The following is a 15,075-nucleotide window of genomic DNA, read 5'->3' as shown; positions in this document are numbered from 1 at the left end:
TGCTTTACAAAGAGAATATAGTGGAGGTTTTTTGAGGGGGGGGGGGGGGATAGGATATGGATTCAGTAAATAAAAACATTTATCTCTTATTCCTATATGGCTTAGTATTATCAACACATTCAGCTCGCAGTAGTTGCCAGTGCAGGCAGAGGCATTTCAGCTGTGGTCTTGACTTTTTAATCAGTGTAGAGTTGGGATACAGGGCAATTCTTAAGTTTTTATCTTTACATTATAACACAGACATTTGTTTTCTCTTTTCTCTTTAGACTTTCAGTAGCTGTTTTTATATGGTAGACATACAGAGGGACAGAAATGTATTCATATTTTATTACTTTTACTCTTTCTGGGCAACCTGTAAACTCCTTTGTGGGATGGAAGGTGATAGAGAAATACTTTACATTAAATAACATGTATAAAGAATAAATAATCATGCATTATCTATTTGCAAGAAGGAATTACAAATAGTTCATTATTTATAACTACCATACTTCACCAATTCTAAGACATAGTTTTTCCCAAAAATTGAGGCTGAAAAAACAATTGTGGGTATCCTTGATTCATGTTTTCTTTTTTTCTTTTCTTTTTTTTAAAAAGAGAATCAGAAATTGGGGTACTGCTGAGAGAGTAAGAGGAAAGCCAGGGGGGAGCAAGCAAGGAGCCATTAAATTTCCCCTGGATCTCTGAACTGGCTCCTCTGCCCCCATCTCTCATGCAGACAAGATTTGGAAGTCTACAGTTTCTTTAAATAATTTTTTTTCTAAAATTGAAGTTTTAAAAGGGGGGGGGGTGCATCTTGAAATTGAAAATTCCCTTTTTCTAAAATTAAAGCTCAAAAAAGGGAGTTTGTCTTGGAATTGAAGGCATTCTAGATTTTGTAAAATATGGTAATTGGTTCTAGGATCTGAATTATCAACACCATTATGAGCACTTCTCTTATAAAATAATTGTATGCACCAGGTGGGGTGGAGTGCAGTTCCTTGCCTGTAGAGGTAGGGATGTGTCACCCACTCCTCCTATATACAGATACTTAGACATTCAGATATGTGAATAAAGAAAAATCAAAACACCATACTTACCTTGAAAAGTGTTACAGTGATTTCAATGTTTTCAGGAACAGGCCACACAACAACTCCACGGTATGGATTTTTTATCCCTGGCTGCCAGCTATGAGACTGAAAAGAGAGTGGGGAGGATATAAATCTTGAGTGATGTAATTACAAGCACGGTGATCAATGTTTATACAAAAATCTGTTATGTACATGCAATGTCAAACAGAAACAATATGCATAATGTGGATTTTTGGGTCCAGTCACCTCTTCACATGGGGCATTTTTGCTCCGTTTTGTGACTTTGTTGTGCAGAAAGGACAGGGCCATTACACAACGCATGGCAGGCCCTGCCCACATTCCTCCCAAAGTGGTGTGGAAATGCCAAAAGATGCTTCCTTCACCACTACGCGGAGGAAAGTGTATTTTGGATAGCTCCAATGAAGCTACCCCCCCCCCCCACTTTCCTCCCCTTTTTGCTGTTTGATGGGGGAAAGGGTGGTGGGCCAATGTCTGTTGCCAGGTGTTTTTATTTATTTATTTATTTATTTATTATTAAAACTTATATGCCGCCACACCCCTGGGGCTCAGAGCGGCTTACAAGAATGGCTAAAATCTAACAAAATTTAAAAGCAATTTAACAATTTAAAAACAACAATATCAAACATTAAAAACCTGTCGAAACAGGTATGTCTTACATGCCCTGCGGAAAGCTGGTAAGTCCCGCAAGGCACGGACTTCAGGTGGCAGAGTATTCCAGAGTGATGGTGCCACTGCTGTGAAGGCTCTGCGTCTGGTTGCTGTTAGACGCAAGGTCTTGACACTGGGGATTTCCAATAGATCTTGGTCCTCAGAACGGAGGGATCTCTGGGGTTGGTAGGGGGTGAGGCGGTCCCTCAGATACATCGGCCCCAGACCATGCAAGGCCTTAAAGGTGAGTACCATCACTTTGAAAGTGATCCGGTGCTTAATTGGTAACCAATGCAGCTGTAGTAAGATTGGTGTTATGTGGCATCTCATCGGAATTTCCGCAAGAAGCCGAGCAGCTGCATTTTGTACCAACTTGAGCTGCCCTTTCTCCCATCTGATGGGGACAGGGTGCCAACACACCCTGTTCCGTTCCCACCGTGTGATGGGGGAAGGAGGGAGGCCACACGGGGTGCTCTGAGCTTCCCCATGGACGTTTGAAGAGGTTGTAAATCTACTTTCCCTAAGGTCTCAAAAATTCTAAGACCAGACCATTAGGAACAAGGAGAAGCAATGACATTTGCAACTATTTTCCTTAACAGCCGAATTGTCTTGGTAAACTATCTGCGTTGGAATGACCACTGTTCTACTTGTAGTACTTTTTTGGCACTCTGTTTTGGTTTTGTCTTATCTCTGCTGTTTTTATTTTGGACGGGGGCTATTAGACTGATACTGGGACCAGGTTTGGGCTCATAAGTCTTCCCCTTATAAACTTTCATCTTTGAATATACAGTTTAAACTCCTGTATCTGTGGAACTGGTGCCTGCACTTTCACATATCCATGCCTGACAAACTATGTTCTCTTTAGGCATTTTCTAGGTCTTCCAGCACATTTATATGGTATTCTTAGGTTGGAAGATTTTTGCTGCACATACCCATGTGAACTCCACATATGTATCCCCTGAGGATATGGGGGCTGCATTGCATAAGCAAATTCATGGAGATACATGTAAATACCTTCAATTATCATATCCATGGCAAGATAAATAGGAACTCCAAGAGTGATGCTTCTATACAAGGTCCTGACCAGGAGCCTCATGATAGTGTTCCTGGGAGCACAGAAGGCAGAAAGGATGCAGTTGCAATCCTACATAGTGCGTGAGAGATGGCAGTCTTAAACCTGAATATTTTGTAAGTATATGTGGGGATGGGCAATCTTCTGGAAGTAACTCCCTAAAGATATCCATCTACCCATATGTATCCTCATATTTTAAGCTATCAAGAACCCTGGCAATTTCCTCTCTCCTTCTGTTCTCTATTGGGTTTGTCTATGTGCTTTTAATTGACAGACAAATGTTTGCTCAAGGTCTGGTTTCACTCTCAGTCTCTCTTTTTATATGACAAAATCAAAAACACACATGCTGGTGATACCTTTGTCAGGCCAATAAAAGATACAAAATACATAATCGCTACCCCTACAATTCTCATTATATGTAGGTAAAATGTTTTCTCAGATAGAATCAAATACATTATGCACTTAGAAGGGAAAATTCACAACATCAGCATTTTATCCCTACTAGGATCATCCTGAAGTCACAAAACTCTCAGTGAGTCTTTACAAACACTTTATTCTGCTACTGATATCCAATTAATAATGCATTACGTATAATGTCAATAACAGTAAATGAAAAGTACATTTTGTGCAAAACACACAGGTTGAGAGGAAGGATATTAGTTATAGCGCTCTCTAAAAAGTTCACTAAGCTAAACTGTGCAGGAGTAAAATAATACAATTGGAATAACACAGAGGCTATAAAGTCACATATTGGCTACCTTTCTATCTTAAAGAAACCCCTACTGTCATTTCTGCCAACTTTTAGCACACTTAGGAGAAATTCTTCTTTTGATCATGTGCCAAATTTATTAAATGTTTTACCAATTATCTATAAGAAAGAATCCGTATCTACAGCAAAGTCATGTAAGAGGCATTTTTAAAAGATAAGAGAAATATGTGAACAGCTAGTAGCTCATGCTGTACTTGAAAATGATCTTGCCACAACTTGCTGAACAATTCTGTTATGAGCAATTCTGTTTCAGTAACTTGTGAATCATTATATATACATGCAGAACAAAAGAAAGCCCAAAGAAGTTCCCAGAACAAGTACACACATTATACAGAAAGTGAGAACTACTCAAGCTAGAGAGCAGAAGGAATGAATGAATAACTTTATTAGTAATGAATGAAATATTTTAGTACAACCACAGCTCAAACATAAACCACAGATCAGACACAAGGTAACAGGAAATCAAGAAAAAAGAAAAGACAACTAACAAATAATATATATACAGATATATGGCACTACAGCATGCAATATCAGATCAAAATTAACAGTGATCACTGAAACTGAGGAATGCCATAATAGGGTTTACTTTAACTCACTTCTGATAGAATATGCTAAATTGCAAAATTCTTCAGTTTTCTTCCATTATTATCAGTTATCCAAAACTTATACATTTTTTCTCCTAATAGCATGAAGATTGTTTGTCATGTAAGCACTAGATTAGTTGTCATGGCTGTTTATTGTTAACAAAAAAACTGAGAACTGGGAACCTTTGGAGTGGAGTATTTCTTGAATTTTTGCAGTACAGATTAGAGTGAAGTCCCATTGTGAGACACTTAGGCTAAATATAATGACTAAAGAATAAATACAATTGAGTCCAATCATTCAATTATGCTAAATGTACTACCAGAATAGCCATTTTAAATAATTTAGAATATAGAAAATTTGCTAGTCAAGGGTTATATTGTTATAATTATTGTTTTTGTTAAGAACTGATTCAAATAAAATGATTTAATTATGGCCATTTACTGATTTATTAACACAAAGGATGTTTTTCTCCAATTACTGCTAACATTTAATGTGGTATAGTTGCAAGGACAATGGCATTCTGTGTCCTGGGTGGAGTTGGGCATTCTACACCCACACCTAATTTCAAGCAGATTAGGAGAATGTAGAGACAAAGAAGGGGGTGATATGAAATAGGGTGATGGAAAGGGATAGTAATCACTCATGTCTTTGTGCTTCTTTTCTATACATGGATACAGGATAAGGAGGGAGCGGGATCATTCTAGCCTCTGAAATAATATCAACATACAACAGTCAACAGATTATCCTCAAGGAAAGTGTGCCTTAAAGTAGAAAGAGTCACTCATCCTTAAATCCAAATCCTAGATGATCTTAGACATTAGTGTCCAGACCAACTTCTCACAGATTTGTGAAAAGGAGAAATGCAGGTGAATTGAAGAGAAAATAATTGATGGAATCTTGAGATCCATAAAGGGAAGACAAAATTATAATGTAACAAATGCAGGAACTGGCATTTTAATTATAACTGAATAAACTGTTTATATTATTGCTATGTTTAGCAGGCAATGATATATCAGATAAGCATACCAGATAGGTAACTGAGTGCTCTGTATATGTGTGCTTTCAAGCCACCTGTTGATTTATGGTGATCTCATATATTTCAAACTGTTTTCTTGGACCAGGAATACTCAAGAGGCAATTTTGTCAGTTCTTTACTCTGAAGCCACAGTATTCACTGGTGGCCTCCTGTCCAAATACTTACTAAGGCTTACCCTGGTTAGCTTCCAACATCAGATGTTGGTAGTTCTATTAAGCTAGATGGATGCCAAATTGATAGCAGTGTACAGCTTCAACATAACACAGTCAGACTTTAAAAATATATTTTGTGTCTTAAATCAGAAATATCATCAAAAGGCAAATTACCAACTTATTATTTCCATTATTAACAATACTGACCTTAGAAGATTTTCTACGACTTCTTCTTGTCCAAACCACCACCAATTTATCTGGTTGCCTGTTGGTAAAAACAAGAACATCAACATTTATTGTTCTAATGAAATAATAAAATAAAGTAGTAACCTAAGAAAGGGTGACTTATTATGTATGAGCGATTTTCTTTTCCTATTTTTATAGAAGTGTCTGGTCAGCCTGAGAGAGATTGAGGGCACTTCCATACAGCTGAATAAAATCCCACATTATCTGCTTTGAAGTGGAATATATGGCAGTGTAGACTCAGATAACCCAGTTCAAAGGTTATATGGCTGTGTGGAAGGCTCCTTAGAGGAGCAAGAGATCCAGGAATTTCCAACCCACATCTTCCCCATTTCCCATTATTCTATTTTTTCTTCATTTTGTAAGTCTCTTCCATTTTTTCAAAACCTGGTATCTTAGAGGTATTGGAATGACTGAGAATTTCAGCAGTCATGAACCCTCACTACTCTTCCTCCTCCTGGTTGTTTTTCTAGTTGATTTGCTTTTCTCTTTTTTAAAACAACTTTTATCCTTTGGGGTGTAGAGTGCTGTTGGGGTGAATGGGAGAGTTCTAAGAATCTCACTCTTGTTATTCCCCTCTATCCTTTTCTACTTTAAAAAAAAAGCTTCTTGTCTTTCACTTCATGTTATAAAGGACCCCTTCAGCCTACCCTCTGCCCTGGCAGGTCAAGAGGCCCTCAGCTTACCCCCTCCCCACACCAGATGACAGGGACTAGACAAGCCTTTTCCATCCTGCGTGTGTTCTCTTTACTTGCTTTGGTCCTGCAGAACTGATGGCAATGAAAATGGCAGAAAAGTCCATGGATAGCATGATGAACATGACACGTAAAAGATCGGAACAATATAAATCTCTGCCATCTAAATACAGACAGGATACTCAGTAGTACCTCTCAGACATGGAGAACTGAGCTGGGAAAGTGGCAGCTCTATAAAGAGAGGATGAGCTTAAATCACTATTAATTCTGAAAAATGCTCTTCAATTTATACAGCGTTTTCCAGTTATCATCTCAATTTCTGCATGGAAGTTAATATTAAAGTTTGAAGGAGAGGAAAAGGACAATGAAGAATAGCAAGTAGCAGAATAAAGAAGGCTAAGTACAGCTGTAAGAGGGCACATACCCCATATTATTTGAAGTCAATTATAGGAAGAGAATAGAGGTCTTAAAAAGTGTTATCCCTGTCTCAAACAAATTTCAGAAACAAAATATTTTTGTTTTTGGGGGTGGCCTTATTGGATGTTTCATTCTCTGCAGGGGAAGCCTGAGCTGCACCTCTTTCTTTACATCTCTTCTTACCCTAACAAGCAGTGTCTTCAAGCTTGGCTTTTACTCAGCTTGACACGAAACATCTATTTTACTTTACAGAATTATTATGAGACAGGGATTCTGGCTTCTAAGGCCCCTTCTACACAGCAGAATAAAACCCCACATTATTTGCTTTGAACTGGAATATGTGACAGTGTAGACTCAGATAACCCAGTTCAAAGCAGATATTGTGGGATTTTCTGACTTGATATTCTGGATTATATGACTATATGGAAGGGCCCTAAGCATGCCAATTTATGATGGTAAGCCTGACCTAATCATGAGGGGAGGAATTTTCCCTTTTTCTTTTGCCTATAGTCCTGGCAGAAACTAATGATAACAGACTAAGCAAAAACAGTACATTCCCATACTATCGGATTTTTCACATGCATAATAATCTAACCATTCAGGTATTTATTACTGTAATTGGTTTATAAAACAATTTATCTATTGCTTTCAATAGATATCAGTTATAAAATAATATAACAAAATGTACCAAAACATACAGCTAAATATATAGTTTATACCTAAAGTCAGAAATTCTGAGAATTGTCTGACTTCTCCATAATTTGTAAGGGGGAGGGTGCACTAAAAAGTAGTTAATAGTCCATTATGCGGTAATAAAATACTAAAGCTCAAAAACAGATTAATATGACTAATGGGATTCAAATGGTTAGAACGAAACAATGATTAATGGATTACTGGGTTGTGGTAGTTTTTTCGGGCTGTATGGCCATGTTCAAGAAGCATTCTCTTCTGACATTCGCATGCATCTATGGCAGGCATTCTCAGAGATTGTGAGGTCTCACAACCTCTGAGGATGCCTGCCATAGATGAAGGCAAAATGTTAGGAGATAATACTTCTAGAACATGGCCTACAGCCTGGAAAACCTACAACAACCTAGTGATTCCAGCCATGAAAGCCTTTGATAATACACGAATGGGTTAAATTTTGATAATTAACACAGGATAGATACTGTCCGAATTCAAATTCCACTGCTACTTCAGACCATAAAATCAGCTGTAGTTCTCTCAAGACTCAAAGGCAGGATTTAAGAGGCACAATTCAGAAGTGTGTTTGTAAACTAATGGAAATATTCCAGCTAGCTAGATTAAATACAACATAGTACAACAGGGACAAACAAACTAACATGTTACCAGAATGTATAAAATAAGCAAACTCTGATTTCCTGAGATGCACATGATGTAGTTGTCATCCAAGGAAAAACATTTTTTTAGGAAAGTTACTAAATGGTTCTGGATGGTGACTTACTTTCAGCAGCAAGCCAAGGGAGGGAGGAGGGACAGAAGGTAGGAGTCTAAAAGATGAAGCAAAATATATTGAAGTGCTGGTCCTTGAATGAATGGCTGTTGAATACTAGATGATGTTCAAACACAAGTTGGGTACATTCCAAAATAAAAGTTAATGTAATGTGGCAAACCTCCTGTCCTAAGGGAATGCTGTACTTAAGAGACAGGACATTACTGGCTAATAAGGTTCTACGGAGAGGAAGCTGCCTGACTCTACAATGATGGGAAGAAACTCTCCAGGGTTTCCATTGAGTTTCCAGTCTTACCTGGAAATATAAGCATCTGAGAATGTGTAAACAGCTACTCTATATCACAGCTATGGTTGTGTGTGTGTGTGTTTTTTTATTAAATGACTGCCAAAAGTAATAACAATCTCTATGACAATATGCATTTTGTTGGAAATCTAGTTACCTTTTAAGCCCAATTTCTGCACTTGTCAACAGCAGATGCAAAGCTTTTGTTACTGTTTACATTGAATGATTGGACATTTCCCTGCACATTATGCTGTTGTTAAAAGACACCAATAAGTATTTACATTTTTTTAAAGCTAGCAGTACGAGACCAATCTTAGAGCAAGCTCTACTTGGGGAGGGACTGCATTTGTCTCCCACACACACACACACACACACACACACCAGAGCTACACTTTGCTCAAGCCTGAAACCAAGCAAGTCTACGTAACAAAAAAAAATACCACCAAGAAGTGTGAGCCTGGTATAGTCTGGGATTTGGTTCCAGGACCCCCATGGATAGCAAAATCTGTGGATATTCAAGTCTCATTATATCCAATTGTATGAGACTTGTAAAGTGGTATCCTTTTGACAAAATAACTAAATTAAGGTTTGCTTTTGGAACTAATTTTTTCAAGCCATGTGTCATTGAATCAATGGACACATAGGGCCACCTGTACAATCTATCTTTATAGGTGGTAGATACAATGCAATCATCTATCAAGCACCATCATCATGTCTCTTCTAGTCCACAGTTAACAATATACGGCTAAAGCAGACAACAATTAACATTTAAACTGAACAGAAAGCTTCCCCAACTACCTACTTTGATTAGGTTCCTGACATACTACATGGAAAGGTTGTATAATCTTCCATAGATGTTATACTGCAACTCCCGTCATTCTGCACTATTAGCAGATGCCAGCTAAGACTGATAGGATGTGCTGTTAAACAACATTTAGAGGGCCAAAGTTTCTTATCTATGATACAGTTAGTAAAGGACACATGGTTTCACAGAAACAAAACATGTCTCAGGAACATTGAAAAATTGTTGTTGTAATATCTCTATATCTATGATATAGATATATTACATTGTGTATTGTGTGGCTGTCACACTTCTCTCACTATAAACTTGTATCATTAAACTACAGCAGGATTTAAAAACAATACCAAATAAAATGGCTTTTAATCCAGTCAAACTTTCACTTCATTACATATTGCCAATCTTGACATTATCCTTCTGTTTGCCAACATGAACATTTTGAAGGGAAAATAAAGTCTATACGTAGTTTGGCACCCTAATTGCTTTTTTTACTGTGTTTGATTTGGACTGAATTAATTACTACACTTTGCTAAATTGCCCTTGTGAAGGAAGCATAAAAGAGTATAATTAACAAGAGAGACAGCAAAGTGAGCACAATAGCAGGCAGATGCACCTATTGAAGGATAAAAATAATTACTTGAGGAATAAAGTCAGAGTACTTTGGAGATAAGATTTTATATTGTGTCATTGGTTCACTGCTGGCTTTGCCTTTCAGTGCCACATGCTGACTTATCCATTGGGAAACGCTTCCTTTTAACCAAGCTTAGAATGCTTCTAAGTGCCTCTCAAAATCTTCTGAAAACTCAACTCTGTTTAATTCTGTGTGATGTTTAGAACAGATTTAAAAAACAAAAACAAATAACACCACTTCTCATTGTAACAGGAGATACTGCTCCCTCATTAAAATCCAAGTGTCATGCACTACCAGTAAAATTTGAATGTCTTTTCAATTTTAAGTCCTTGTCTAGTCAGTTCTTAGGACACTTTTCACAGTATACTAGAGGAATCACTTGGATTTATCAGGTGTTTTGTTTCACAAATAATCACCAATATACAAAACCTCTGCTGAAGGAACTGCACTGGCTTCTGGTTTGTTATAAGGCTGGGCTTAAAAAGAGTTTAAAATTAGTTTATAAAACCCTAAATTGTTTTACTCCTGGTTACTCGTGAGACCTCCTTTCCCCCATCAGACTCCCATCAGTCCTTGAAGTCATCTGAGATTTGAAATTGTGTCACCAATTATGTGGAATATTCTTCCATTTGAAATTCAGCATTGCCCAGATGTTTTTAGTTTTTCAATTTTGTTAAAATGTATCTTTTTGTAATATATATACATATACTGTAGCAATATAACCACCCTTTTCATGCTTTATTTTCTATTTTCTTTGTCAACACAGAGGGAGGAGGTCTACTTGTCCAGGCCAGATTGGACTAGCTAGAGATCACGTCCCAAGTAAGTCTGAGAGAAATGCGTAATCAGATAGCAACAACTTTGCAGGATTAGGAACTGAGGAAGCTGCATCCTACTACTTTTTATTAAGCTATCATTTTCAACTAGCATATGGAATTATACTCCTTCTGTGCCCTTCCTATAATGTATCTTCACTGGTGCAATCCAATTGTTTGAATTTCAAGTTTGTTAATATAATCTGAACATCAAGAGACCAAAAGCAGGACCAGTAATATTTTCTTATGAATGAAGCCCTGCAGCAAAATGTTGCAGTTTGGAATGCCTACATTCATAGCCCTAGCTAGTGTTGCCAAGCACACAGCATTTTATCTCAATCCACCAATGTCCGTGCCTTCCCTCTCCATGAAAGGTTTTTTTTTTTTTTTGTGGCCTCTCCAAAATTTTGTAAATCTAGGGATTCCTCAAGGATTTGAGAAAACAACCATCCTACCCATTTAACCCTTAACAATACTGCACACTAACCTTTTGAACAATTTTTGTTTTCTTTAGGAAATTTCGAAAATGTTAAAGGAAAGGATACAATCCAAGTAGTATCACCAAGAAAGTGATACTACTTGTTCCCCAAAACCTATTTAGAATGTTGTTTGAACATGGAGCTTTCTGTTTTTTTCCTTCCTAAAATTCATGTTGTAAAACACTACAGAAATAATATAATAGAGGTATGAGGTTCAAGCTCCAAATGCCAAATCACATCTTTGCCTCCTCTCCCACTAAAAAAAATACCAGTGTTATGTAAGAAAAAAACATAAACTCAGAGATACAACTTCCATTCACAGGACACATACTCACAAAATCCTGGCAGAACACAAATGACAGCAAAATAAACAAACTACCTGCTTAATCCATTTTACTCACTCATTTTATTTCACACATACAAATATTCACTCCAACACACAAAACAAGAGGGGGACACCACATATAGGTAAAAAAAAGTCCTCTGCTCCTCAATGCCCTTTTTAGCTGCTTCCCGCCATGCTGGCACTAGCCCTCAGATAACCATATCAGCTCCCTCCCTCAGTACTTGACTATAATGCTACCTCTTTTATTATCTATATTTATTAAATTGCCAACTGCATTGAAGGAAAAGATTTCATTTTACCAAACACCAGTCTCCCAAGTAAATAAGGACAACACAAGTCCTAACACATTTGTGTGTGTTTCTAAAACATGAGCTAAAAACTCTGAATAGATCAGATTACAGCCTCTGCATAAATAAAACTGAGCATGAGCTTCAGAAGTCAGTTGTCTTGTGGTTGCACTTGTAATACCTTTCAAAAGAAATTATTTGTATACTGTATATGGCTATAATAATTTATTTACAATGAGATAGTATAAATAGTTGACAGGTATGAAATCCAGTTTAGATTTCTGTACAGTGGATCAAGCAGTGAACAATAGTGTAAGTTAAGTAAGTATTTACATTTTTAAAATTTATATTCAATACCTTTACGGACTTCACATCACATACAAAGTAAATTATATTATTGTTTCAATAAAGGAACAATTTACAAGTGAGTATTTTTATACATTTTCTTACATATCTACCATAGGTATCTGCTTATTACTAATAAAATTGCAGCAGAGTTAAGTTACATTACTATTTGAAAGGTACAGTCAAATATATTTGTCATAATTTTATGACAATATTAATGAAAAAGCAAAAATTAGGACTAAATAAGAAACAGTTTTCTACCCCGAAACTGGAAGGAAAAAGCGGCAATAAAGATCGGGCTGAGACAACTACATGTACCCTTAGCTGCAGGCCCAGCTGCAGTAACACTGGGATGGAAAGAACATAAAAAATGGGATATACAAAAATGGTACAAATATTTAGTAGACTATAAGCTTCAAGATTATATCATGGATATGAAAAATAAATATACCAATGGATACCCCAGGGGAAATGGGGAAAACTGATAGCCAAGGCAGAGGGTAATAGAAAACATAAGAAATTGAACCAGACTATCCTTATGATCCAACAAACAGAATGAACAATAAAGGAATGTACAACTGTTCCCAGAGGGAAGGGGGAGGGGGAAATAGTGGAAAAGGAACAGATACAAGTAGGGGACAAGGTCAATTACATATGATTTTTTAAATCTTTATTTTGGTTAAAGAGTTAAAACATATAAACTGTATACGTTGCCAATGTTATCTTCTAAACTTCCTCATGAGCAAAAGTTGTTGTGTTATACTCCACTTGTTCAACCCAAATAAATAATTTTTAAAAAATGACAATATTAATGAAAACAGAAAAATGAAATCATAAGAAACTGTTAAACATTAACATGTATTTATATTTTAATTATTGTGTTAATTGGTAAATAAGACATGTGTTAATAAGGAAAATTATTTAAATAAGGGCAAAAACAACTGATTTTTAATGTCATATTGATGTATTTTTAAAATCAATTATGTCTTGGTAAATTTTGTTTGCCACTTAATATCAAATACATACATATATCTCTAGCTGAGCAAAGAACAAAAGAACAAAACCCAGTTTATTAGTTTCATTAATATTTTAGTCTGTTTGTCTTTTGTCATCATGCAAAAACATTGTACATCTAATGCAGCAGGCCTTATTCCAATAACAGAACAAGAGAAACTGCACTTTTCCAATTACAGTACATCAGTTGTTATATCTCCTGATAATTTTATACCACGATGATGATATATAAACACATAATTTGTTTTACAGATAATATCATGCCTGAACCTAAGGAAAAAACATAGACAATATAATATTAAATATCAACTATGGCTTTATTTAGTCACATACAAACAATACATTACCAATGTGACTGATTTGCCAAAAAGTTTCACCAAATGATGCTATGAAGCCTTCAAGGCTACAAGAACATTTGACAAAAGTTCTTGCTGGTAAGAAAGATAAAGATTTATTTAATTTTCAAGCACTTAAAGAAAAACATCTGAGATAGCTGACATTTGCAAAACTCTTTTCAATAGCAACCAAACAAGGTAACAATGGTTTGCATGCTTATTACAACATTTCATTATTGATTGCTGCATACCATTTGGAAATAACTAATTTTACTGGCTATATGTGAAGTAATATGCACTGTGTTACACAAGCCGGTGTCTGATATTACCAAGAAAATTTGTTTTAGCAACAAGTCTATATAACATGATTTTTCCTGGGTTATAAATGTCTTTTTCTAATTGGTTCTATCATAAAAACATGTAAAAGGTTTATTAAACTGCAAAAAAATGTTTTCGCAGGACATCCTGTAGCACTTTTTGTTATAGTTTTCAAATAAATATCTCACTGAGCCTCAACCAATTCAAAATAGTTTGTGGCAGTTCAACCATTCAGTTGGTTGAACTGAAGTATAACAAGTTGTTATTAAGAACTACTTTCAAAGTAAGTACCACAAAATTAAACAGGAATAATACTTTCAGACCAGAAACAGATTTCCCCCCAAATTTTGTTACATAGTGTGATACAGTGTAATTAACCTGTTTATTCCTCCAAGAAACTGGTTCTTTTCCAGTGTGAATTTAATATTTTGAGTTTGCCAGTATAGTCAAATTTTTGTTTAAGAAGATAAGTGCTCAAGAAGTTGCAGAAACTATGGGACTTGTCATTCAAAAAAGACTAATAAGACTCCCTCTAGAGTTTCACAAAAGACATACCATTCCATACACTGGTGCAGATGGCCAATTTGTTCACTGCAGCCCCCCATCCCCAGAAAAGCACTTATTCTCCAATATCAAGTCTCTTCTTTAATATGTAGAAAAAGTCGGGTCAGCTATCTCAGGCCCCATCTACACATTCAGTAGCCATCACAAATAGCGTAGCTATCTATAATGGACTGATGGGTAAGGGTGGTTCAACAAGACTGCAATAACTGAGGGCTAAGGGCTATCAGCATTGATCCCACATTGTCTCTATAATGACACACACATTGTGTGAGATCTCTATAAGGAGACAAACATTTCCGTCTGGTGAATTCACCTCAGTGATAAAGGGTTGTCAACAATCTCCAATCCACCACATTATTTTTGAACACATGGAATGGCTCCTCTGCTACTGCCCCTCCTCTTATTCACGAGAATATATCTATTACCTGTACAGCTAAAATTGATATACTGACAGGCAAGTATCTGCCATCCTCTCAAGCACTCAACATTGTTATGCTGCTCTGTCCTAGGTACACTGCCATATAAAGTCCAGATTACCTGCTTTCAACTGGATTATACGGTAGTGTAGACTCATATACACTACCCGGGACTGTGGCACAGCTGTCTGAGTGTCAGCTGCATTAAGATCACTTCTGACAATAAGGTCATGAGTTCGAAGCCAGCCCAGGTTGGAGTGAGCT

At 36.5% G+C, this 15,075-nt stretch overlaps 1 protein-coding gene across 4 annotated transcripts in view; it reads right to left on the bottom strand.

The window, feature by feature from the left end:
• The window catches only part of EHBP1 (EH domain binding protein 1), a 265,747-nt gene that overhangs the window by 224,118 nt on the left and 26,554 nt on the right, over positions 1-15,075 (bottom strand). For all 4 annotated transcript variants that reach the window (XM_060784566.2, XM_060784585.2, XM_060784575.2 and 1 more), the window contains exons 3-4: positions 5,558-5,615; positions 1,077-1,172 (exon numbers count right to left, since the gene is read on the bottom strand). In XM_060784566.2, coding sequence (XP_060640549.2) covers positions 1,077-1,172; positions 5,558-5,615 — 154 coding nt within the window. The remainder of the gene's footprint in view (positions 1-1,076; positions 1,173-5,557; positions 5,616-15,075) is intronic.

Source organism: Anolis sagrei, chromosome 1, assembly GCF_037176765.1.
Source record: "Anolis sagrei isolate rAnoSag1 chromosome 1, rAnoSag1.mat, whole genome shotgun sequence".
Classification (NCBI taxonomy): Eukaryota; Metazoa; Chordata; class Lepidosauria; order Squamata; family Dactyloidae; genus Anolis; species Anolis sagrei.
The sequence above is the reverse complement of the archived record's forward strand: the minus strand, read 5'-3'. Positions and strand labels throughout refer to the sequence as shown.